Source organism: Pseudorca crassidens, chromosome 7 (assembly GCF_039906515.1).
Source record: "Pseudorca crassidens isolate mPseCra1 chromosome 7, mPseCra1.hap1, whole genome shotgun sequence".
Lineage (NCBI taxonomy): Eukaryota > Metazoa > Chordata > Mammalia > Artiodactyla > Delphinidae > Pseudorca > Pseudorca crassidens.
The window spans coordinates 50,555,139-50,582,002 of record NC_090302.1 but is presented as its reverse complement, the minus strand read 5'-3'; the positions used below and the strand labels follow the sequence as shown (position 1 = coordinate 50,582,002).

General features: G+C 41.4%; 1 protein-coding gene across 4 annotated transcripts in view; it reads left to right on the top strand.

Annotated features, from left to right (window-relative positions):
• The window catches only part of PIP5K1B (phosphatidylinositol-4-phosphate 5-kinase type 1 beta), a 326,914-nt gene that overhangs the window by 92,926 nt on the left and 207,124 nt on the right, over positions 1 to 26,864 (top strand). For all 4 annotated transcript variants that reach the window (XM_067744231.1, XM_067744230.1, XM_067744228.1 and 1 more), the window contains exons 2-3: positions 14,548 to 14,632; positions 17,764 to 17,832. In XM_067744231.1, the coding sequence (XP_067600332.1) occupies positions 17,764 to 17,832 (69 nt within the window). In that variant the 5' untranslated portion in view covers positions 14,548 to 14,632. The remainder of the gene's footprint in view (positions 1 to 14,547; positions 14,633 to 17,763; positions 17,833 to 26,864) is intronic.

Sequence of the window (26,864 nt, the reverse complement as noted above, 5' to 3'; positions counted from 1 at the left end):
GAGAGAGCCTCTGACTAGAGAGAAGGTTGGGGACCAGTGTGTGAGGGTTCACAGGTGGGAAAGGCAGCAAATGAAGGGACCATTCATCCCTCTGTGAAGCAGGAGGCAAGGTGCAGAGATTGTCAGGCAGGGCACCTAAGGAAATAAGTGAAGTCTTAAAATAGGCAGTCTTCGTAGAGGGGTTAGGAGCCCTTCTTTGGAACTGGACAGTCTGTATGCTCACAGCCTGGTTCTGCCACTTGACTGTGTGAATTTGGATAAGCTATTTAATCTCTCTGTGCCTTAGTTTTCTCATCTGTAAAATGAGGGTAATAACAGAAGCCTGTTACTTGGAGTCGTTGAGAGAATTAAATGGCTTGATTAATGTACTTTTTTTTTTTTTTTTTTTGTGGTATGCGGGCCTCTCACTGTTGTGGCCTCTCCCGTTGCGGAGCACAGGCTCCGGACGTGCAGGCTCAGCGGCCATGGCTCACGGGCCCAGCCGCTCCGCGGCACGTGGGATCTTCCCGGACCGGGGCACGAACCCGTGTCCCCTGCATCGGCAGGCGGACTCTCAACCACTGCGCCACCAGGGAAGCCCTTGATTAATGTACTTTTAACTGTGCCTGGCACAGAAAAAGTGCTCCATATGTATTATCTGTAGAAATTACTATTAGCAGGACTGAGAGCAAATGCAGTCTTGGGTCACACAAACACCAAAATGTAAGCGGTCGATGGAGATTCTGCGAGCACAGCCAAGGAAGCACTGTGTTCTCCTAGGATAGAAGGATAGAAGGAATCAAGGAAGTCCTCAGAGACGAAAGACACTGGACTGATGCACAGGTCACGGAGAACAAATACTGGGCTTAGGCAAGAGGCTGTGGAAGAGCATATGCTCTCCTGAGACTTGAGAGGGGGCAGGTGAGGCGCGGGGCGCGGTGTGTATGTGTAAAGGCTCCTCCCACCTCCAGGGAGGCAGAAATGCGCAGGCAGAGCAGAGCCGTGAGCCCGAGACTCTGCAGGGCCTTGAGTGCTGGGAGTCTGCCCCGTAGCCACGTGAAGTTTGGAAGCACAGCAGTGACAGGATCCGCTGTGGCTCCTGGTGCCCCTGCTGCTGCGAGTAGCTGAGGAGGCCGATGATAATAATAGTGCTAAATTTATGGAGTGTGAGCTCTATGCCCGGGACACCGTGAATGCTTTCCATGTTGGTCACTCCTCGCAGATGCCCTGTGAGAGAGATCCTGTCACTTCCCCCATTTCTCAGATGCGGAGGCTGTACAGCTGGTGAAGCCAGGCAGTCTGACTCCATCCCGTTTCCATGACCACTTGGTTGTCACCACCTTGCCCATTAGGGCGTGACTCGGAGGAAAGGGTGGCAGGCGGAGGATGGGGTGAAGACCTCAGTTAAGCCTGTGGTAGCTTATTGATAGTGGATTTTCTGTCCTAGTCGAGGAGAGTTTGGCCATAAAGATTAGAACCTCCTGCAGAGAGCTCAGGGGAATGGTGGATGTGTTATGAAGCTACAGGACTCCCCCAGAAGCCAGCTGCTAGCTAGGGAGTGTGACTGGATTCCAGGGCTGGGTGTCGGCAGGCAGTAGTAATATCTCTGTCTGTCTGGAAACACAGAGCCTTGTCTGTGCACCGTTCTATAGTCTGATTAAATGGCGAGGTTCTCAGTTTCAGTGACTCTGGCTGGCTTCTGGCTCTCCCTGACCTGAGAAGTCCAAGACCAACCCCACTTGACCACTGAGTCCCTGCGTTGTGGGAAAGTTCTCGATATGGATATAACCCAGTGGATCAGCCTGGGCCTAGTGTGGCCCTTCGGTTCATCCTGAGGCTGGGATGGAGGTGGGGAGGGAACCACAGGCGGGGAGACGGCTGCTCTTAGAGCTCGCGTGATGGTCCACAATTAGCAAGGCTTGAAATATTAGTCACCCCGACTGGCCCCCAAATTCCCACAGACCCTGGCAGTGCCTGGGTTCTGACCGTGTTTGCATTGTCAGCACCACTCAGGGCTCTGTCCTTTCAGTGTCGAGCTCAACCTGGCCTTCTAGGTTCTCACCACCGTGACCCCTGCAGCAACTGCTGCGTTCACTCTTTCAATCCAGTCTTCCGTTCCCATTTCATCCTGTCTCCTTTTAAGCAATATTATTATTTTTAATATTATTGGCCACCTACTCAAACGCCTTCAGCAGGTGTTCTCTAGTTTTTCATATCTGTGGTTGGCTCCCAAGGCCATCTAGCCTGCGATCACTGTCTCCAACTTCATCCCCCACTATTAGGTCAGGACGATCTTCCTCTCACCAGGAGTAGTTTTCCCAGATGCACCCACCACTGTCACCTGACAGCTGCTCCATCCATTAGGACTGCCTACTCCAGACCCTGTCACCTCCTCTTCTCTGAACAACTCCTTTAGTCTTGATTCTCCAGTTAAATTGTTGGTTTGTTGAAAACAACTCTCTGTCACGATGTCTCAAACCTGAACACAGAACTTGGGAAATTTAATATTCAGGGACTAATAACTGATTTATGATCCCATGGCCTTGGGTTTTGGGGGTCAAGGTTTTTAATTTTTAATTGCATTTTTTAGAACATTCCATGTAAGCCCTCTGACTGTGATAATTGAATACCTGTTAGAAGCAAAGCCAAGTAAAAGGTATTAGCTCCTAATCCTGTTAAAGACTTGCCCATTATTTCTGTGCTTTTGTTTTGGCTTCTCTTTTAAGCACCTTGACAACAGGGACCATCTTACTCATTGTCATTTCCCCCCAAGGTACCAACCATAGAAGTGCTGGAATCAATGTTTGGGTAAATGAATACTCTTCCAGGTGAAAGTGTGTCATAAGTGGTCATCTCACCGCTGTTTTCCCTCTATCTAGACTTTTATATTTGTGCCTCGTTTGAAACTTCTCTTATTACTTGTTGACTATTAAGGTTATTAGCCTAGAACTCTAGAAAATTTTTCTCCTGTTCAGAGTCTCTTCTACTCTTCGGAGCATTTGCAATTCCCTTGAGCAGTGCGTTTCTTTTAGGGTCCTATCTACCCCCATCTCTGTTCTTTCAGATTTCCCCTCAGACACACAGCCCACAAACACTGGCCAGAAGAAAGTGCTTTGGGGTAAACTACTATCTGTCCCTTGTTTGGGGGGCATGTAGGAGATCTGTGTTGCTGTGACTTTCTTTAAAGAAGATGAAATAAGCCCAGAAATACCCTGAACACTGATGCAGGAGCAAAACCAAATCGATTTTGGTTATTTTGTTTGGACTGCTGCTTTTTACCAGTCATGACTGCATTCATTCCCATATGGTTTACACAATTATTATTATTGGAATAATTGAATAATTTCTGAGGCATATACTCTTGGGGGGAAAAAAGAGGAAAATAGGTTAGAAATAAAATGTGGAAAGGAAACATCATCTGGTAAATAAAAAATGAGAAAGTTTACAGTGTAGTAAGAATATAATGTTGTGAAGTCTACCCAATATCAAATGTCTAGTAAAAACTGGGGAAAGAAAAAATGTAAGCATTATATAGAGGTAGAAAGTCCAACTATGTGCAGTTCTTAGTGACAGTCCCAGATGTCTCTGGGAAGAGACAAAAAAGTGACAATGTTTGTGAAGTCTTCATAGAGGCTTTTCCTTGTGCCAAATGGAAGCCCAGGTGTCATGACCATGTATGAATTTGCTCTCCTGACTTTTCAGCTCTTTCCCCAACCCTCTTACCCTACCCCTAAACACACACAAACACACAGTAGGTCTTTGTGTATTTAACATGAAAACCAGGGCAGGAGAAGATTGTACAATCATGGTGTTTTCCTGAAAGGCTGTGAGTTGCACTGGTCTGAAACCAACACACCCGTCACAGTTGTTTCCATGGGCTACTTTCTTCTGTCTAATGTTTGCAGTGAAGCCTTGGTTTGAAAAGACGTATGAATTCTTTTAGCACAACCTTTGCTGGGAAAATGAATTACGAGTGGTTCATTTTATGCTGAGCCTTTTGTCATCGCCATTTATAGCTATTCTGTTTATTCACTTGGTGAGAGCCATTCTGAGAGTTGATGAGGGTGTTTCGTGAGAGACTATAAGAGCCCTGCAATTTGTTTTGATTGGTCTCCATTTGGATTCATAGCGAGCAGGTGCCACCGTTTGGAATTGGTTTTGGCAGCAGCTTGGTTATATAAATATTAGATACATGAAACGAAACCTCATTTACATTATTTTCATCAGTAGGAATAGGGGAGCATTACGCTGAATATAAGAGCACCACGGTTTTATTTTTACAGCTTCGGAGCTTACGAATGTGTAACATACCATATGTCTGAACATATGTGTGTATAGGTGGCCTCCTTTGTGCAGATACTCAACATGCAGATCTTTTGCATTTCTTTGAGAGTTTATGCAAATATTCTAAAGAAAGAAATATGAGCCTATGATTTCTTAATAAAACAAAATTTTTCCCATTTGAAAAATATAGGTATTTCTACTTTGGAAAATCTGTCAAGGATGGTTTTCAGTTAGGTGTATTCTCGTTGCTTATATTTAAGCCTTGGAAAATAACCTATCACATTTTTAAGCCTTTGGTTTTTCCTGTCCTGTTGTTGTTGTTTGTTGCCAAAGCCACATTAGAAGAGTATCAAACCCCTTCCAAGTGCACGGGAAGGACTACAATACTTCTTACCTCCCCAGCAAAACTACTTACGAGGCTGACATTTTCCTAAGAATGACTTTCTAGGTTTTCATGAAAACCATATACATTTTTTACAGATTTATTTTTATTTAGGCAAGGGACTGAACAGGGGTTTGTGACCATAGGTAGAATGAGCAATCTGGATGTCTGTCTGTAACCCTATAAGTAACATCCTAAGCCTGCTTCTGGGTATATTCTTAAAATGCCAGATTCAAGATCTCAGAGAACACGCCGGAACATGTGTTAAATATGCTTCGTCCTGCTGGGGCTTTCTTTAAGCTGCCATGGCACCTGGCATCTTCCTCACCCTCTACGTCTCAACCTTGTGTCCCCCCAGAAACTGCTCAGTTTCAGTGTTCCTCATAAATGAAGCTTTCCATGGTCCCTACAGGCTGACTTGGGCAGCTCTTTCTCCAAGAACCCTAGTAAAGCACGTGGCATGTTGTATTGTACCTGTCCCCATGTCTGTCTCTTCTGCTGATGTGACTTCTTTGAGGACGAGAATCTGTTTCTGTCTTTATGGCTCCAGGGCCAAGCTCATAGCCTGACATGTACTGTTCAATGATGTTGATGAATGCATGAAAAAGTGAATTAGTTTGCTGGCAGATAACATGAACTCAGAAGAGCATAATTTAAACAGAAATGATTAACATTAACAGGCAGACATGACCAAGGCCCAAATTGTGTTTTAATTGCTCTCTCTATTGGGAAATGATCTAGGAAAGGTTACCATAGATAGCCTGAATGGCGTGAAAACACTTGAATTTGGCTAACTTGTGGAAGATCAATTCCCATAGGGCAGGTTGTACTCATGATGATCAAATGATTAGTGAGTCTCCTCATTCTGAAGAGGATCTGAGGGGAGGCTCTACCCAAGAAAGTTGGCGATGGCTCCAAACCAGAAGCGCCATGTAACAGAGTCAGCAGGATTCGTGATAGAAAAGAAGTGGATAGGACCCAAGGTCATAGAGAATCAGTAGAAGAGATGGACCGAAAACCAAAGCCTTCAGAGGCCTCTTGCACTGTTCTTCCTATTAGTCCTTGTTGCGTTGCTTCATTGGTGTTTAATGAAGAGATTGTTTTTATGGGAAGATCAGTAAGGACTCATGGCTAGTGCCCCTCGCCTCTTGTATCTATAGGTTGGCCTACTTAGTTGGGTAATTTGGTAATTAGTCATTTCCCCCCTCATTTGGCCTTGCATGAGGAGCAAACTCATCTGTGGCAAATTAAAATACTGACTTCGATGGCCCTAGCTGGGAAATTAGAGGTTGAAAGGGTTGCATCTGACTAACTCGAATATGGCCCCCAAGTATAATATATCTAAAACCTTCGGTAACTGTAGAGCTTTTGTTTTTGTTTTTGTTTTTAACACCTTTATTGGAGTATAATTGCTTTACAATGGTGTGTTAGTTTCTGCTTTATAACAAGGTGAATCAGCTATACATATACATACATCCCCATATCTCCTCTCTCTTGCGTCTCCCTCCCACCCTCCCTATCCCACCCCTCTAGGTGGTCACAAAGCACCGAGCTGATCTCCCTGTGCTATGCGGCTGCTTCCCACTAGCTATCTATTTTACATTTGGTAGTGTATATATGTCCATTGCCACTCTCTCACTTCATCCCAGCTTACGCTTCCCCCTCCCCATGTCCTCAAGTCCATTCTTTAACTGTAGAGTTTTAAAAAGCTCCCCTACCACCCCGTAAACTCAGAAATGCCCTCCAGGTTGAGACTCATTGATGTCGAACAAGTTTTACAGGAAATAATTATGTAAGTTAATATTGTCAGCTAACCTCCTGATTGCCTTTACAAATTGAAAAATGCAATGCAATATTTAGTAGACAGTCTTCCAACATTTTGTCAAATAACTAGGAGGGAGAGTGTGATATGGTAGAATGAGCAGTAGATTTGAAGTCAGACAGCTCTGGATCAAGTCTCAACCCCACCACCTCTTGACTTGACCCCAGGCAAATTGTCCCAAGTCACAGCCTCACTCCTACGCTTAATGAAGAGGCTGCAGTAGACCCTGGCTACTTTGTAGTGATCTATTTAAGCTCTTTGGAAATCCCCAGAGTCATAAAAATAGAAATGTTTGTACCAGCTCCTAGCCTGCCTCCTAATCCACATTTTCTTTGGGAACCATGTATCTTGTGCATATCATTAGCTCATATCTGCTTTCCCACATTCATATTTTTATCTCATTTTTGTATCTCATTCTGTAGCCCGTCACTGGCCTGTTTGTCTCAAAGCCATTCCTCACTCTTCCCCTGTTCTGTGTCACAGGGCAGGCATTCCTAGAGGATACATTTCTCGGGCTCCCTGTGTCACATGGTTTTCAGTAGGCTGGCCCATGGGAGCCATAGACAGGGATTGCTGGGTAGAGGGGCTGAGGGAGAATCTAGAGTGTATCCCCCTCTCTGTGCCCTGGGTAGTATCCGCAACAGTGACTGTCTTCACCATGCCTCCAAATATACCCCCTCCTTCTGTAGTTCCAACCTCTTCCAGTTCACCCTCGCCATGATGTTCCGCCGATACCTCCGACTTTTGAGGTCTGGTAACACCCCTTCCCTTGGTGTGCCTCTAGCCCTTGGGGTGCCGATGTTAGTCTCTGCATTTCATCACCATCTTTTGCTTAGCTTTTTAACTCACCCGTCACTTTTATAACTAATTCCATGTCTTAAATTCTCTTTCTTTAACATACCCAGAATAGGTTCTGTGTTCCCTCCTGGACCCTAACATCTCTCTTGAAGTGATAAAACATATTTATTGCCTCTACTGCTTAGAGTAGCTTAGATGAACCCAAGGCCTTGAAGCATACTGAAAAAACTGGTTCCCCAGACCCACCATGCAGAGGCAGTGATTTAGTTGTTTTGGTGCATGGCCTGAGAACCTGAATTTTCAGAAAGCTCCCCAGGGGTTCTGATGCTCAGCATTGGTAAAGACAACAGCAAACCAGGCTGAGATGGAGGGATTTGGGAGTTGCTATATTTCTTCACCAGTAAGGGCTTCACTTCTACAAACCAGCCTCACAGCGAGAGCCTCAGCAAAATTAAAAATGACTGCGTCCCATGGATGTTATAGAACAGTCAGTTACAAGTGTCAGAATCACACAAGCTAAATTGAAGAATGCCAAAGGATTCGTTGCAGGATTAAATGAAATCTTTTTTGTGACAGCATCTCACACATAGTTGTTGCTCAATAAATGAGTCTTTCCTTCCCTCCAGTTGAATGAAAGCATAGAAAGGTAGCAGGCTCTGAAATAGTATAAATTATTTATTCCTTATGCTAACAAAATCCAGATACCAAATACCAGAAAGGACAGATAAGCCATCATCAAGTCAAAAAAAATTTCATTGCTTGGCATGTATTATTGTTAGCTGAGCTGGTGTTTCAACAATCTAATCATATGACACTATTAATTGGCTCTGTTTAATGTCAGAAATAATTTAAGGAAATAAGTTCTAACAGGGAGTCTCGTGTCAGATTACATATTAACACATCTCCTAAGGAGACCTGAGTCTTATGATTATGCCCTTACTTGGCCATTAGAATTTCTGCATTCCAGGCTCTTGCCAGAGACTATAATTTTGAGTGGTCCCCTGTCCAGTTCTTATCAAAAGGTTGGTCACGAGAAATAATTTTCAGAGAGCACTGCCTGAAGGATATGAAGTCTGTTTGTTCCTCAGCTAGAGAGCCTACGTATTATTCATGGTTTAAGTCATCAGATCTCCGTGTAACAGCTTCTTGTCAGTTTCCCTTTGCTGGGCAGGATTGATGAAAAAAGACACATCTGTCCTTATGGAATTTTTGAACTATATGTTCAAAGGGAAAACTCTCATAGGTTTCTAGACAGAGAAAACCAATAAGTTACCAAGACAGAAGCATCAGACTAGCGTGAAACTACTCACCTGTAAGCCAGGAAGCAAGAAGACAGCAGTGACATAGCAATAGGGAGATGAAAGAAAGGTCTGGGAGCCAAGAATCCAAGAGATCTAGTTATACATGGGGACAAAGGAAAGACATTTCTGGACATGGAATGACACAGAGCAGACCATCCATGCGCCACTTTTTAGGAACTACTTGAGAAGTTGTTCCAACTGAATGAAAATTGAATCAGAACAAAGGTGTTCGGATAGGAGGAGATGAAGAGTCAAAGAAACAATGATGAGCAATGAACCTTGTAAAACTTGTGGTCAAGTCTAAATAAATGTTAATAATATGACTGTGAGCTATAAATTGTTCATTAAGAAGAGCTGTGTCGGGCTTCCCTGGTGGCGCAGTGGTTGAGAGTCCGCCTACCGATGCAGGGGACACGGGTTCGTGCCCCGGTCCGGGAAGATCCCATATGCCACGGAGCAGCTGGGCCCGTGAGCCATGGCCGCTGAGCCTGCGCGTCCGGAGCCTGTGCTCCGCAACGGGAGAGGCCACAACAGTGAGAGGCCCGCGTACTGCAAAAAAAAAAGAAGAGCTGTGTCAACTAAGAGGAGCTATTTAGTGGTTCAAAATGGAGCAGTCATTGAGAGAGTGAAAATATTCCATATATCTCCTCTTGCGGGGGAGGAAGAGAACAGATGTCATGGGTTGGGCTCTCTAGAAGCAGGCACTGGGACAGAGTTTTGGGTGCAAGATGTTTTCAGGGGTCAAAAAAACATATGTTGAAGTCCTAACCCCCAGTACCTGTGAAACATGACTTCATTTGGAAATAGAGTCTTTGCAGATGTAATGAAGTTAAGATGAGGTCATTGGGTGGGTCCCAATCCAATAGGACTGGTGTCCGTATAAAAAGAGGAAAATGCCACGCGAAGGCAGACAACAGAGGCACAGACTGGAGTGATGCAGCTGCATGCAAAGGAACGCTCAGGATGAACGGCCACCACCATGCAGCTAGGAGGAGGAAAGGAAGGATGCAGTCCAGAGCCTGGGTGGAGCAGGGCCCTGCTGACACCTTGATTTTGGACTTTCAGCCTCCATAACTGTGAGAGGATGAATTTCCGTCGTTTTAAGCCACACAGTTTGGAGAGTGATACAACCTGTGAAAGGAGGAGGGGGAAGCACGGTCAGGCAAGCAGAGGAAGAAGTCAGACTTCCATGTAGGACCCACAAAGCCGGGGCCAACTCAGTGGGGAGCTGCCCCATCATTCAGTCACAGGCTGTGTGCAGCCCCAGCTAGGCCAGGGCCTGCGAGAGGAGGCTCCCTGCAGAGGCAGACCCTGAAAGGGCTGGCAGCCGGAGGCGTCTGCTGACCACACTCTTAGTGGTGAGCAACCTGCCCTCCTTGAGGGGAGATCTGGGTGGCACAGGTCTGCACAATAGACCATAGGAAAAATGCCTGGGTAGTGGGATGGCATAAAGTCATTTTATTATTATTATTTTTTACTAGAAATATATAGACTCTTAATGGTTTAAAAATAGAAAGATAATTATGAGCAAAATATATGTGGAATAAAAAATTTCAATTAATGGGAAAAAATAGAATTGTAAATTTTATTAACCCAGCAAGAAAGGAATAGATAAAAATAAATGCAGGAACCATAACTATAATTAATAGTAAACAAATATGATGCAAGTAAACCAAATATAATCTAATCACAATAGATGTGAATTTGTTAAGTCCCCTTTCAAATGACAAAGACTCTTAGATTGGTTAAAAAAAAAATCCAGTTTTAAGCTGTTTGTCAGGAACACAGCTGAAACCAAATGACAATAACTAAAAAAGCTGAAGATAAAAAAATGGACAAGAAGATGCCAAGCATGTGCAAATAAAAGGGAGGAAGTGAGGATATTAGCATCAAGATGGAATCCAAGACCCAAATTATTAAATAAGAAAAAAAGATACTTTTGCAGATAAAGAGTACAATTCGCAAGGACACTATTATACATACATATATCCTTTGTACACGGCCAGCATAGTTACGGAAATTTTAAGGCAAAAAATAAAAAGTAGAAATACAGGAGAATATGATTAACCTATAACCATATCAGAGAATTTTACTGTATTTTTTCATAATTTGACAAAGTAGACAATGTTATAAGGTGGCAATAATATAGTGTTTTTCTACCCTAGAAACAGGGCACAGGCACGTTTTCCTCTTGTGTCTACGTAACATTTAAAAAAATTGTTTCTATGGCCATAGGAAAAAACTTGAACTTGAGTGGGAGGGGAAATTTTACTTATCCCATATTTTGATCCCAGTGCAATAAGCAAGAATATAACAATGAATGAAAAGATTAATAATTAAAATATAAATACTTAACGTTAAGAAACTCTCTTATAGATGATTCCTGGATCAAATTGAAAATCAAGTCCAAAATTACAAATTATTTGGAAATTAAACAGAACACTTCACATCAAAATTTATGAGGAAATCATTAATATATTCAGGAATACTTTGTAGCCTAAGTGATTTTAATACTATCTTTTTAAAAGAGTGAAAATAAACTAAGTAGTGCATCTAAGAAATTCTTTAAAGCCCAAAGAAAGAAAATATTAAAAGCTAAAATTAATGGAAATGGCCACAAAAACAAATAATAGAAAAGGGAAGTCTGACTAACAAAAATACATATTTATAACATATATATGGAACATATAATACATATACATTTTATGTCTACACACACACACACACACACACACACACACACACACACATATACACACATATGCATACATGCACACACACACACCCCATCAAGAATAAGGAAAAAGACATTACCTGGATCCCAAAAGAATCGAAAGACTTCAGTAACAAAATATTATGTGTTAACTTTATGACAATAAATTTAAAAATCTGAAGGAAATCGATGGCTTTCTAACAGCAGTAAATTATGAAAATTTGATTCAAAGAAAGGTTATTTATAAATTCCAAGAAATGAATAATCCCCCAAAACTAAGTGCATATAAAGAGCCATCCAATTTTATGAAAAGTATTAATTTTTTAATACCAACACCTGGTAAAGATGGGAGAAAAATCATTCAATTTCAATTATGAAAATATCCTTTTAAAAATGGTAGCAAATCAAATCTAAGTTAGGGTTTTTCTAGAAAGATATAATTTTTCATTGTGAAATTTCTCAATGTTATATTTGGCACAGTAGAATAAAGAAGAACAATTATGATTATATCAACTGATGCTGAAAATGCATTTGATATAATTCAGTAGACATTCCTAATAAAAAGTAAAGTAGAACATAGCAGAAAGAAGCTACTGTGCTACCAAACAAACAAGACCATTATAGAGGATGGTGACTACTGTAGGATTATAATATAAATATCAAGCACTACTACTATTACTCAACTGCTACTATTCAACATTTATTTGGAAGTTCATTGAATGTAATAGGAAAAGAAATAGAAGTACGATGTATAAATATTGCAGGTAGTGTGACTGAGACGCTGCCTAAAATCTTTTAAAATTCTGTAAGAGGATTTGATTAAATGGCTGGGTGAAAGATAATAGATGAAACCCAATCATTTTCTTTCTATGAGTTAATAACCAGTTAGAAATGCAAATAGAAAAATCCTTATTTAAAAGCATGACAAACTAAAGTATCTGGGAATGAATTTAGTAAGACATAAGACAAAAACAAAAAATATGGTTGTAGTAAAAGATATAAAATAACATTTGAAGAAATAGAGAACTATACCATGATTTGAATAAGAAAACTTAAAATTCCAAAGATATTAATGCTTCCCAAAGTAGTATATAACTTTAATATAATTCTAGTCAGAATTCCAACTTCGCAGGGGGCTGGTGGGGTGGGCGTGTTTTCAGGTTAAGCAATGTGCTTTTCAAGTCCATATAAAAATATAAACTTGGAAGAAAAATAGTGTGGGGAACTTGTAGCAGCAGCATGTTACTGCATTTAAGACAACATATTAGCTTAGAAATCAACAAGTAAGTCTTTGGAACAGAGAGCCTAGAAATATATTGAGGTATACAGGAAAACTTAATATTTGCTAAAGGAGGCATGAAGGCATGTCCTTCCAGTAAGAAGATAGATTATAAAGTAAATGATGTTGGGGCAATTAGCTACCCATCTGGGAGATGATGAGGTTAGATTCCATTTGAAGCAAAGATCTAATGTTAAAAATGAGCTATAAAGGTATTTGAAGAAAATACAGGAGAATACATGTAGTGTAACATCAGGCTTGGGAGAACTCTCCCAAGTAAGACAGTAAATCCACAGTCCATCTAGGAAAAATTAGTAGATTTGACTATGTAAATATTTTAAATGTCTACCTGACAAGGCACCATAAACAGAGCCAAAAGATGAACAATAGCTTGCAGCTCATATGACACAGTTAATGTTTAATATACCAGGAGATCTTACAGATTGATTATAAAAGAAAAAAAGATAAACAGCACAGTATAAAAATAAGCAAAAGGAAATGAACTGAAAATGTAAATCACCAGTAAAGCTGTGAAGAGGATAGGCCCCGTTAGTGGTAAGAGACCGTGAATTAAAATGACTGAGGTGTCATTCTCTGCCCATTAGATTGGCAAACATTTTAAAGATGGCAAACATCCAGTGCTGATTAGTATGTCATTAAGCAGGTACTCATTATGCACTGTGGGACTCATTGCTTCACCCTTTTTACAGAAAAGAATGTAACAAAGGTCCTTCAAATACTTAATGCACTTATCAACTTTGGATCAATTTCCAGGATTCTTTCCCACAGAAATAAAAGTACTAGAACATTAGAGATGTTTATGTAAGTCTGTTTATTCCTTCTCTGGTTACAGTAGCCAAACCTGGAAACTGTCTGCATGTTTGTCCAGGAGGGAGTGATTGCTTAAATGATGGTGTATCCATTTTGTGGAATATGGTACAATTATTTTTTTTAAAGGTTACACCATAGGATTCCATTTGTAACTTTTTTTTTTTTTTTTGGTTGTGCCGGGTCTTAGTTGCGGCAGGCAGGCTTCTCCTAGTTGTGGCTCGTGGGTTTCTTAGTTGCAGCTCGCTGACTCCTTAGTTGTGCAAACTCTTAGCTGCGGGATGCAAGCGGGATCTAGTTCCCTGATCGGGGATTGAACCCAGGCCCTCTGCATTGGGAGCGTGGAGTCTTAACCACTGCGCCACCAGGGAGGTCCTGATACAGTTGTTTTTAAGTGAGAGAGATATATAATATAGATTTGAAAAATATCTTTAAAATGCTGATAGAAGTGGCTGAAATAAGTGTGTGCATGTGTGTGTGTAAGCATAGGGAAGATTTTGGAAGGATAGTCAACAAACTGTTACCATTGGTTATCTCATTGGGGAGATACTGATGGGACCTTATTCATTTTTACCTTAAACTGCATTTTTAAAATTAGTTACCATAAGCAAGTATCTCTTTTGTATAAAAACATAATTATAGGGCAAAAAGGTTTGTTGAACTGTCTTTGAAGTTGTGTTATTGAACCAACCTTCATGAAAATCACAGTTGATTTGTCACAGGGATAATATTGCAAAATTATCCACACATCACGTGGGGTCTCTTTTTTGAAGACCCACAGGAGAAACTTCCACTGCAGCCTCAATCCCCAATGTGATTCATTTAAGCAACTGACTTGTTTTTATCTTATGAACATTGAGCATTTATGTAACTGATTATTTCTTCCTCTGCTGTGACCACTAGGAATCTCAGAGTCAAACCGGAGACTGACCAGGGTATTCAACAACTCTACAGGATTACACGGCTCACATTCTGTGCACAGCCCATACTGCTGGCACCATCTTGTTCCTCACCTTTATCTTCCCTTTATTTATACACACATTTCTTTATTTTAGTTTTAACTGATTGCATTGTGTGTATCCCTATAGCCACCTCTGATCTCTTCTGGGAGATGAAGTAGAGGTATGAATAAATAATGAATAGTGATTTCTATTTTAACAGGAACCTGGGAAGGAAAACAGTCTCAACAATGAATAGGCCACTCATCACGACCAATTACAGATGACTTGCCATTTCATTGACAAAGGTAAGGCAGTACGGTCTATATTTTTAATTAATTCCAACGGACTCATTAGAAGCCCTTACTCTTTTGTTTTATATTTACAAATACTCTAAATCATGTATCTAGTTCATGGCCTTTAACTTTGACATTATCAAATTGAAAACAAACAGCAAGCAAATAGAAACAGGAAATGTTGTGGATGTTGGCATGCCAAAAGGGGCAGAACCCAGGAGATGTGGTCTCTGCTATTAATTACTGTGTATGGTTAAATATTTGACTAGCATTAGTGTTTTCCTTATTTCTAAATGTAGCAGTGCTCACTGCAGCATACTTGGAGAATATAGCAAAATATTAACATGATAACACAAAGCATTCACAATCCCACCATCTGTAGATAATTACCAGTACTTCTGTGAATTTCTTTCCTCCTTCCTTTTTGCATATGTAGAAATATATATGATTATAATGTTTTTAAAAGCAATGTTTTTAATCCATACTTACCTTGGCTTCCATAGTTGTAAATGATGTACCTTAACGAGTGCAGAACATAGCAAGTCTAGGAAGAGACAGTAATTGTCGCTGTGACCATTTTAATAGCCGTTTGCAGTTGACCAGAGCATCCCCAAGCATCTCATTTACCTCTCCTACATGGATGTCCTGGTGAATAAGTCCGTGTGACCTTTGTTAAACAGAGACAAACAAACAAAAACCTTTGAATCCAGGTGATATCTCATGGTCTGCTTTTAACATTATTATCTGCTTGTGCTGCTTAAAGGGAATTGTTTTTTTTTTAAATATATTAAGTTTACCCACTTCTTTTCTACTGTCTAGTCAGGAATGATTTACAAAGTAATAAAAAAAGACTCATCATCCGTCCTTCATTCATGCCAATTTGTCAACCCCTCATTAAGACTGTATTTTCAAGCCCTTTCAGCATTGCTCTTGAAGTTTTTCGGTTTTAGAGGCTGCAAAGGCTTAAAAGTGAAATTACTGAAATGCCATGAGGGAAGTCTTCATTCTGTGGGCTCTATCAAACAGTTGAAGATTAAGGAAAATCCTACTCTTATTAGTGGTAGTACATACTAAATTGCACAAACATACTCTAATACAGAAATAGGGATCAAATATCAGATAACTCATATATTCTTATAGTGATTATGTAATTTGAGCTTTCCAGGGGAATGATACAGGGTTGGGTTTGGTTTTTACCCTGAGCCTGATATTGTAAAACCTTTCAAATATTCCAATTCCACTAATATATTATTCAAAACTCATATTATGAAGTAACTAGAAAAATCAACTATTCTTTAAATAAATTAAGCAGATACAGTGTGGGAAGCAGTAGTGTATGAAACATCTGTCCTTGAAAACTTCATATTCAAATACGGACAGATTGAATGGAGATAAATGGAACTGAAAGTTTATCTAAGAGAATGCTTGGATTGGTGGGCAGTCATAGGTCTGGTGAGGTTGGCTTGCCATGGTCCGTTCTTTCATTTTCTTGGGTGGTTTTTAGTCACATCCAGCTCATGGCAGTCATTTAGTTCCGGTACAGAGAAATGGCTGGCAGATCCTTAGGTTTAGTGCATACTATGTTTATTGAAAGCCCAAGATTTAAAATGTGCTTCAAAGGCTTATGAGAAAGTCAGAAGTTTTCTCCTCCATGGTGTATAGAATGCTCTTCATTGCAATTTAAGATAAGACCCTTAAACATCATGGCACGCTGAGTTATGTAGTTATCCTTGTTTACCACATAGGTAACTGGTTTTAAGAAATCAGATGAATTAGAAAATGTAAAAACCTTATTATTAAAAGATGAGAGGAGCACATGTTTAAACATCTGATACCTCCCAATGAAAAATAAAATTTTATCTAAAAGCATTGGAAGAAATCACAAAAATAGTCAATAGTTTTAAGTATGAAAAATGTAAAACTTCTCCATGTCATAATTATAAAACAAATTAAAAGACAGTAGCATGGAAGGTACTAATAATGTGCTTGTGAACAGATTAATAACCTTAATACATAAAAATCAATAAGGAAACCACTAATATTACTAGCCATAATAGGTAAAAAATCAATACCCAAGACCCCAATAGACCAGTGGGCAAAATAATAGAAAAGTTGAAAGAAGAAATACAAAGAACCAAAAAAAGATATGCAAACAATGTTAACCTTCGCTAATAATTTTCAAGGATGCAAATTAAAATCAGGAGGTGCTTCCTTTCACCTGTCAAATTAGCAAAGAGTTAAAATGATAATAGTCATTGCTAAGCGTGTAATGAAACCAGCTTCCACTCATTGCTGTTAGTGTGAATGGGTGTATTCTTCTTGGAAAGAAATTTAGCAATATGTGGTAAGAGCTTCTGATTTTTTAGTGACCTAGTAATTCTAGGAAACTAGTACAAGAAAACATTAAAGGTGGACAAAGGTAGAAGCACGCGGTCATTACTGTTGCATTATTTGTAGAAACAAAACCCCTGATCCACCTCAACTGTCCTTCAATGTTGGCATTGTTAACTAAAGTATTAACGCGCAATTGTGTTCACCCAGTGGTGTCTCTTGCAACTAGAAAAAATTATTCTTACATTGAGATTTTTATAATCAAATGGGAAAATGCTTATTACATAAGTGTTCAGCGAAAAATGCTGTGTTAAGGTAGTATCATAATATTTTTAGTATGAAAGTGCATGGAACAAAAGGTGGAAACAAACATACCAAAATGTGAATAGTGGAGTTGCCCAAGGGCAGTAGAACTGGGTAATGTTTTTGTTCTGATTCATGTTTTTGGTACTTTCCAGATATTTTTACAGGAAGTATATATAACCAGAAGAATAGGGGAAAGAAATTAATTTTTTAAGGCTTTGTAGAAAGAAACTTATACACATATGATCTGGGCTTGGACTTCCATGGCCTCTTGCTTAGAGCATACGGAGTAAAATGTGCTGCCAAAATGATTTATATGTAAAACTTTATTTTGGAAAGACTGGAGAACACAGAATTTTTTTTTAGTATTCTGAGAAATCTCTTCCTTTCTTGGAGACAACAGCATAACAACAAAAATGTAATTAACCAAAACAGGTAACAATATTATTAGCATATTGTATTTCAGAGTAGAATATCTAAATTCAAATAGGTACATTTTTCTCTTGTAGATGTCGTCTGCTGCTGAGAATGGAGATGCAGCACCTGGGAAACAAAACGAAGAAAAAACCTATAAAAAGGTGAGTGAGTGTGTTATCGTCTTTTTTCAGCTCAAAAAGAGGAACACTTGTATTGCTTAGAATGCTAATATTGCCATAAGCCTTTTCTTCCTCCAAAGCATTTGTATGTAAGTTACCGCCTTAGTTTCCTATTTCTGTAACAAATTACCACAAAGTTAGTGGCTTAAACAACCTAAATGTATTTTCTTACAGTTCTGTAGGTCACAAGTCTGGCATGGGTCTCACTAGGTCAAGATCCAGGTGTCTACGGGGCTGCATTCTTTTCTGGAGGCTCCAGGGGAGAGTTCATTTCCTTGTCTTTTCCAGCTTCTTGAGGCTGCCTGCATTGTCTATATCATGATTTCTTTCCGACTTCAAAGCCAGCAAAGGCCAGTTGAGTCTTTATCGGGCCCTGTCACTCTGACACTTTAAAGGATGCTTGTGATTACATTGAGCCCTCGTGGATAATCCAGAATAATCCCTTTATTTTATTTTATTTTTATTTTTTATTGGGGTTTTTTTTTGGTGGTACGCGAGCCTCTCACTGCTGTGGCCTCTCCCGTTGCGGAGCACAGGCTCCGGATACGCAGGCTCAGCGGCCATGGCTCATGGGCCCAGCCTCTCCGCGGCATGTGGGATCTTCCCGGACCGGGGCACGAACCCGTGTTTTCTGCATCGGTAGGCGGACTCTCAACCACTGCGCCACCAGGGAAGCCCAATCCCTTTATTTTAAAGTCATCTGATTCGCAGCCTTAATTTCTTCTCCACCCTTACTCCTCATTGTCACATAATGTAGCATATATACAGATTCCAAGGATTTGAACATGGACATCTTTGGGGGCCATTTTTCTGCCCACCACAGTTACCATGATACAGAACACTGACAGAAGGTAGTTACTTGAAAACCCTTTTTATGCCTAAGAAGAAGGCCCTTATGTGTGTGCAGTGTTCTTTGTTCACTATGTGAATCTTTTTATTGACTTGCTACTTGCCACCATAATTTTAAACATTTTCTACCTTTAAAGAAGATTTTTAGCCTGGAATTGCATCTCACCCCTTTCTAAGCCTCTCAGATTCCATGTCTTCAGCCCATTTCACAAAAATTTCTTTCTAGACTTCCCAGAGTATCTTGCCTGACCACTCTTTGACTTCGATGAATTCTTGGTTCCTAGCAACCAAGTTAATGTTCAGAAGCATTACTGGGTGATATATGTTCCCAAGCACTGCTGTTCCTGATTTTAAATGGACTGTGCATTTTAGCTTTTTAGCTTTTAAAAGACCTTGCCCTCCTCCTCTCTGGGGAGTAGAAGGTTTGCGTATTGAAGCTTTGATATACCTTAACATTTCCTTTTGCCTTTTACTCTGTAATGGATAGCTAGCAAGAAGTTTGTCATCAAGTCCCATGAGCCGTGTGATCTGACCACAGATTTAGGTCATGGAACTAACATGATGTATTTCCTGTTCCATTTTCATGTGGAATAACATGCCTTTTTCCTGGTATATCTTTTCTTCTGACTTTTCTACTCAGCCAAACCTAGAAGTATAAACAGAGAGCTTGCCATCCAAAGAGGTGATGTGTTTGGGGAATAGTAGGTTAAAGATTCATGAGCTCACAAGTGTCATGTTACAGCTTCTAAAATTTGTTAATCTGAACAGAGGCAGCAATACAGAATTATTTATTTTCAGACACAGGTGGAAAACAAAATCCTATCTCATTTACCCAAGACTCTTTGTAAATTCAGTCATACATGGGACCAACACAGAGATGGTCAAACTGTCAGCCTGGCATTCCTTCAGAGCAGTTTCAGGCAGTTTTCTCAGTCAGCCTCAAGATGCATTGTGATTCTTGATTGTGTTCTGATTTCCAGGAGCTCTCTAGTAATGCAAAAGTAATAGAAGGCATGTGACCATGCGATCTTGGAGTTTACTGAGTGTGTCTTGCTCAAGAATTAGTAAAATAGGTTTTCAGTAATATTATAGGTATGATTCTGTGATGAATGTCCCTAACAGGGTATCTGACTCAGCAATGTTGGGAAGGTTATAAAAACTAAAAATCATATTGTATGATAGCAAATAATTCTGAAAAATAAAGAGAAGATGCAGGAAACTTAAGAGGACCAAAAAAATCAATGATTTTTTTTTTTTTATGTGTGATGGCATAGGGACCTTTTTGATGACCTCTGATTTTAAAAGGAAGGTTAGCAAGGGAAGAGGAGGACCCTCTCTGTAAGAAAAGCACCAAGACACAGCATAGTGCCTAGAACTTTAGCCCTCAGTTAATATGGTGTTACTATGCAAAGCAGGAAGAAGGATCACTTAGAGAAAGTGTTGCTTTGCCAACAGGTTAACAGCTCAGCTGAACTATTCAACTGAATTCTTCCCCATTAAGCAAAAGGTCTTTTTTTTTTTTTATATCTTTATTGGAGTATAATTGCTTTACAATGGTGTGTTAGTTTCTGCTTTATAACAAAGTGAATCAGTTATACATATACATATGTTCCCATATCTCCTCCCTCTTGCGTCTCCCTCCCTCCCACCCTCCTTATCCCACCCCTCTAGGTGGTCACAAAGCACTGAGCTGATCTCCCTGTGCTATGCGGCTGCTTCCCACTAGCTATCTACCTTACGTTTGGTAGTGTATATATGTCCATGCCTCTCTCTCGCTTTGTCACAGCTTACCCTTCCCCTTCCCCATATCCTCAAGTCCATTCTCTAGTAGGTCTGTGTCTTTATTCCTGTCTTACCCCTAGGTTCTTCATGACATGTTTTTTTTCTTAAATTCCATATATATGTGTTAGCATACGGTATTTGTCTTTCTCTTTCTGACTTACTTCACTCTGTATGACAGACTCTATGGGTGTTAATGGTGGTGTTAGGAGTGGTGATAGTAAGAGTTACATTAGCTACTGCAGATGTGTGTCTCTAGGCCCAGCTGAATCATGTCCCAGAAGAAAGAACTTGAAGCTAGAATAGGGAAACCACTGAGTGTGAGCTTTGAAAAATCGGGAGAATGGAAGGCTTATCAAAAGGCAGGAGATGAGCAAATATCATCCCTATTTTCAGAAATGAGGAAAAGGTACATTCTGGAAACCAGATGTGAGACTGTTCCTCGGCATAGTTTGAGCATGGGTTTGTAAACATATAGCTATGTACATTTAGAGAAGAAACACATGTCTTTTACAAACCTGCAGAGGTTCATAAAGATAGAGTTTATGTCAAATTAACTGCATTTCCTATCATGAAAGAATCATTAAATTGGTCGCAGATACGGAGAATTCTCAAGTTTAGTGGATCTTGATTTAAAGGTACCTGGAACATTCTTGTCTCTACTGACATGATGCGAGTTGACCCTGTGTAGCTTCATAATTTTTACCCATGACCTGCATGAAGACATCAAATTTATACTTTGCAAATGTGCAGATGACAGAAAACTGGGAATGATAACAGGTTAGGTGGGTGTCATCAAGGCTTATCATTAACTATTTCATTTCATTAACTATTAACTATTGTCCCTTGCATTTCATTAACTATTGTCCCTTTTACAAATACTTTAAAATTAACTTTCTTTCCCAACCCTGAAGCCCTGACCATGGGGTATGCTCCTTTTTAATGAGTTTGATGAGCAATTGGATTTACCTGTGACTGAAGCCAATCCAGGTTCAGAACACTCTGATCTTGGGTGCTAGGCATGAGAAGGATATCAAGTGAGTTTATAAGGAACTGACGGTTGAGTGGGAGAGCCAAGACATGAAAACAGTTTTAGAACACAGTAGTCTATAACAAAGGTTCAAAAGAGGAGAAATCAATATGGGTTAGAGTTAATGAGCGGGTTTAGGCTTTCTGTGTCAAGATGCATTGGGCAGCTGCCAGCAACACTCAGCATCGTGAGTGCTGTGATGTCCACGTGTTTTTAGGGAACACTCAGAGTTCATGGAACACTGTTATGCTCTCTGAGTTTCAATTATTTGCATGTGATTGTTTAGGCTGACTGCTTTTTGTTCTTCCAGTTGACCATTTCTCTAATCCACTATCAGTTCCTGACAAGCCCAGGAGGAGTAGCTAAAATCAGTTGGGAAGGTTAATGTCTTCAGCTAATGGCTGAGATAAGAATTCTGATTTTAGCTGCTTAGAACAAACATGACGCCCATGAAGACAGGCATTAAGGGCTGTCTGGCTTCGTTACAGAGCGTAGTATTTCTGTTCTCAGTTCATTTACTGGGTGTCTTCCACAAGAATTGTAAACGCAGAGGCTTTAAGGGGCCAGGCAGGTAACAAGGGAGTAAAACAAGCAGGGGGAAGGTGGTAAACAGGAGAATACGTTCCTTTTATAAAGGGGACCGGTGGCCTTAAACGCTAGCTAATAGAGCTTTGCATGAGTCCTCACCCAGGGTTGCCAGATAACTGATTTCTCTAGAAACCAAAAATGTAGATTCTGATGTAAAGTCTCCTAATTGTTAAAGATTGGCAACTGATTCAAAATTGTTCAGAAATACACTCTGGAAGAAAGACTGCACATAGTGGAAGGTAACGAAGACGCCGGCCCCTTCCCCAAATGATTCTCCTTTTAAAAACTTCCATGGTCTAGCAGAACGTTGCGGTTAGTGTTTGGACAGGAGTCCACCGTGTCCCCAGGTGCTGGCCTGCTGAATAAAGCAACCTTTCCGTTCTTACCAAAAAAAAAAAAAAAAAAAAAAATACACTCTGGAAAAAGCAACAAACTGTATCAATCATATCTGGTCCTCACATGGTGGCCAGTTTGCAATCTCTGCACTCTTTGGGTAGAGAAGTGAGATAGGAGAGGAAGATGCAAAAGATAGGCGTGTAAGGCCTGGTCTCTGCTTCCTATATCCATACAATTTATTTAAGAGAAAAAAACAGATAGGAGGCCCATGTGAAGAAAATAACAACTCAAAGTGCTGTGAAGTGCCAAGACAAGTGGCATTTCACTTAATCCTCTAGCGAGTCCTGACAAGCCCCAAGTTCCCTACAGTCTCCTGGGGAAAAGTCCTTTTCTTGGACTTGTTTGTTAGCAGAACATTTTGCTGGGATAAAAAGTTCTTACATGCCTCATTGCTTTTGTCACGGCAGAAAATGCCACTCATGCGACGACTGTGCATTGACTAACCGAGTCATCTGTCTCAATGACGGGGAATCCGATGGGCACAGGCACAGAATCAGGGATGAGCGTGATTTGTTGGAGGGACAGTAGAGTCTGACCTAGACAAAGCTACGTGTCATTGTTTGGGGAAAGCAGAGGCGATTTCAGAAGTATGGGCTGGCTCTAAGTGACAGCTAGCTTTGCGTGCTGGTTGGAGGAGTGTGGATTTCATGTTCTGAGCCAGCACTGTCCATTAGAACTCTTGGCAATGATGGAAATGTTCTGTAATCTGTACTAATACGGTAGCTACAAGCTGTGTGTGGCTATTGGGCACTTGAAATGTGACCCATGTGTCTGAGGAAGGAATTTTTTTTTTTTTTGCAGTATGCGGGCCTCTCACTGTTGTGGCCTCTCCAGTTGCGGAGCACAGGCTCCGGATGCGCAGGCTCAGTGGCCATGGCTCACGGGCCCAGCCGCTCCGTGGCATGTGGGATCTTCCTGGACCGGGGCACAAACCCGTGTCCCCTGCATCGGCAGGTGGACCCTCAACCACTGTGCCACCAGGGAAGCCCTGAGGAAGGAATTTTAAATGTTCATTTTAGTTAAATAAGCACATGTGGCTAACACCTACCATGTTGGACAGCGCAGCTCTAGGCAGTGAGGTACCATGACATTGGTTCGGAGATCAGTGACATGATGAAATGACAGTCTAAACCACGATGAAGGGTGACCTGAAAGTTTCCAGTCAGAGTAACTACTAGAAATTTTCTGCCATTGATGGAACTAGAGAAGTTTGAAGAAGAGATGTTTTTTAACAAGGTGATAAGGAAGGAAGGAAGCAGAAAGCAGGACATCAGTTCACTTTAAGAATGGTTTAAACTCGAGTTAAAATACCAATGCCAGAGGTCTGAGTTTTTTCTTTTTTGTATGTGAGGAAATTGCCCACCCCACATCCCCCACCCTTCCAAAACAAACATGTCAGCGTAGTTCAATGGCTTATCCCAGGTCCCTTAGCAATTCTTTGTCAGGAAGATGATGAAAAGGTCCAGGCATATGATGTCCTAATTGGTGACTTGTCCATCGGAAGCGATCAGTGTTTCCCAGTCGGCTGGCCGTGGATAGGCATGGGAAATTTTTAGTCCTGCCACTTGCTTTCCTCCCTCTCTCACCTCTCCATCCCAAAGGTGTCATTCCAGGCTTGTCATCCTCCCTCCTCTACTCCTCCTTCCATCCTGGGCCTACCCACAACAGGCCCCCACTAGGAGATTCTGGTGTTGATGACTACCACAGGCTACTTGAGGTCTGGAGGGCCCACCTTTGGCACCAGCACCCTGACTTCAGGTGTGGTCTGAATCTTGTTAACCAACTTCCGCCAGGACGGGCACACGTGATGAGAGCACTCAGCGTGACCTAGTAGGAAACTGACCACTCTGGATACAAACAGGGTCCTTGACCCAAATTCCCCAGGTTGTTTTCATTTTGTTTTGTTTTTTAAGACCTGGGTTGTCATGTAAATCCACTGTCTCAGTCAGTGTTCCTCTCAGCGGAGGCAGGCAGGGACCAGGTGGGAGGATGATGCCTGCCTCTTACCACGTGGCAAGAGAACATGTCCCTTATGACTTTTTAAACATGAGTGAAGTCATGACTCCGCGATACTTTGAACTAAGAGAAAGCATTTATTTAAATACAAGCTCTTTTATAAAACGTCTCTGACAGATACGCAGGCAGCTATCAACATTGACTGCCTCTGGGGAAAAATGGGTGGCGGGAATCTTGAGTCAGGGGAAGCTTTTCTGTATATACATTTAATGGCTATTTAATTTTGAACCATATGAATGTTTTGCCTGTTCAAAAATTGAATAAGTAACATTTTAAGATGGGAAGAAGGGGTGGGGGGAAGGGTTAGCATGTGTCCCAAGCCCTGACTGCTCTTCCTTCCCTTCAGACTCTAGAAAGCCACGACTTCCAGAAATAAGACCCTTGCTTTCCGCCCTGGTGGAGCTACACTCTGTAGCTTAACAGAGACAGCTTTGTCTTTGCATTACGCAGCCCTCGTCATCAATAGCAACTACATTGGTCTATAGGAAGAGTGATGCTTTGGCATTCCAAGTGTTATTCCTAATTCACCTTAATCCAAAACACCCTAACCCAGTGGTTCTCAACCAGTGCCCAGGGAACATTTGGCAATGTCTGGATACATTTTGGTTGTCAAAACTGGGGGCGTGGTGCCATTGGCATCTAGGAAGTAGAGGCCAGCAGTGCTGCATCCTACAATGCCCGGGGCAGAGCCCACAACAAAGGATTATCAGAATTTTAGCAGTGACAAGGTTTTTCAGCCAAACTCAACTACCCTTTTAAGTGGAGGGTAGATGTGAGCCCAGCTGTTTTGTTTTACTTTATTTTATTTTTTATTTATTTTATTTTTGGCTGCATTGGGTGTTCGTTGCTGAACGCGGGCTTTTCTCTGGTTGCGGCGAGCGGGGGCTACTCTTTGTTGTGGTACACAGGCTTCTCATTGTGGTTGCTTCTCTTGCTGCAGAGCACGGGCTCTAGGCACGCGGGCTTCAGTAGTTGTGGCGCGTGAGCCCAGTAGTTGTGGCACACGGGCTTAGTTGCTCCACGGCATGTGGGATCTTCCCGGACCAGGGCTCGAACCCGTATCTCCTGCATTGGCAGGTGGATTCTTAACCACTGCACCACCAGGGAAGCCCCAGCTCTTTTAGATACTGGTTGTATCATCGTAGGCATTTTCCTTAATTGATCTGAATCTTAATTTTTCTCATTGATGACATGTGATTAATACTTGCTCACAGCTCTGTGAGGGTCAAACAATTTAACAGATGTGAACACATCCTGGGAAAAGTGGAATGCCAAGGAGTGAAGTGACTGTTGTATTAGCAAAAGCAGAATCCCTCAGCCTCTGATTTCCAATCAGATTTTAGTTCTATTAGAACTGAGCACGGCAGCCAGTGTCGCTTCCTCCCCCAGCACTGGGCTTACGGGGAGAAGTGTTGTCACTTAGCATCCTGAAGCTGGCTCTGGTCTGGCCTGGGCATCAGAGAGTAGACGGAGCTGGAAGAAGTGTTTCCTTCCCAGCAGCAGTGGCTTCGGAAATAAGAGAGAAAGATGTGCTTCTAATGGTGGGCTGCCTTTGTGCTTTGAAAATTAGGCAGCAAGGAGATGAGCTGCACCATTCAGAGAGCTGGAGTTTTAAAATAATCTCGTTCAGTTTAGAAGCATGTATAATCATTTACCATTGCCACCCACCCCTTTGTACAGATCTTCCCTCCAGATCCCTCAGCTTCCATAGAAGATCACCTGTGCTTGTCTTCTTCCTTGAAAAGTCCTAAAGCAAATGATTTCAAATCTGCCTTGATGACTTTTAAGAAAGAAGTGGCAGGTAATTAAGCAAAAACTCTCAGCAGCTTCTGAATAGGAAGAGAAGCCAAGCCACCCCCGCCCCCAGGGTGGTTCCCTGAGCTGTTCATTTCTCAGTGACCTCGTTTAGCATTCACTTCGGAGGGAGCATCTGTATGTTAAGCCACCCAGGTTTGCCATGCTTCTGCATCCTGGTTAACCATGGAAAGCCCCCTAAACACTGACTCCAGGGGATAATATGCTACACGCTAAACTTGCTGCACAGTTTCCTTTGGGGGCAATAAGAACCACTGCATTGTTGCATTTGGTGTTCATGACGGGCTGGGAAGCTGGGGTTTCCAGTGTTTCTGTAGCGTCTGAGCTGGACCACCTGCTCTCAGGGCACAAGGGTGCTTTTGTTTTCAAGTTAAAAGGGTTAATATTCGCGGGTCATCTGCACGCCTCCATGCAGCTTGGCCAGCGGGTTCTGATCTGGTCAGCAGGCTCCTGTCCCAATGCTCAGGGCTTGACCATTTTTATCACTACCACCCCTCTTCTCTCTCCTGGATACTTAACAAGGATTTTTAAAGGTGGCTTT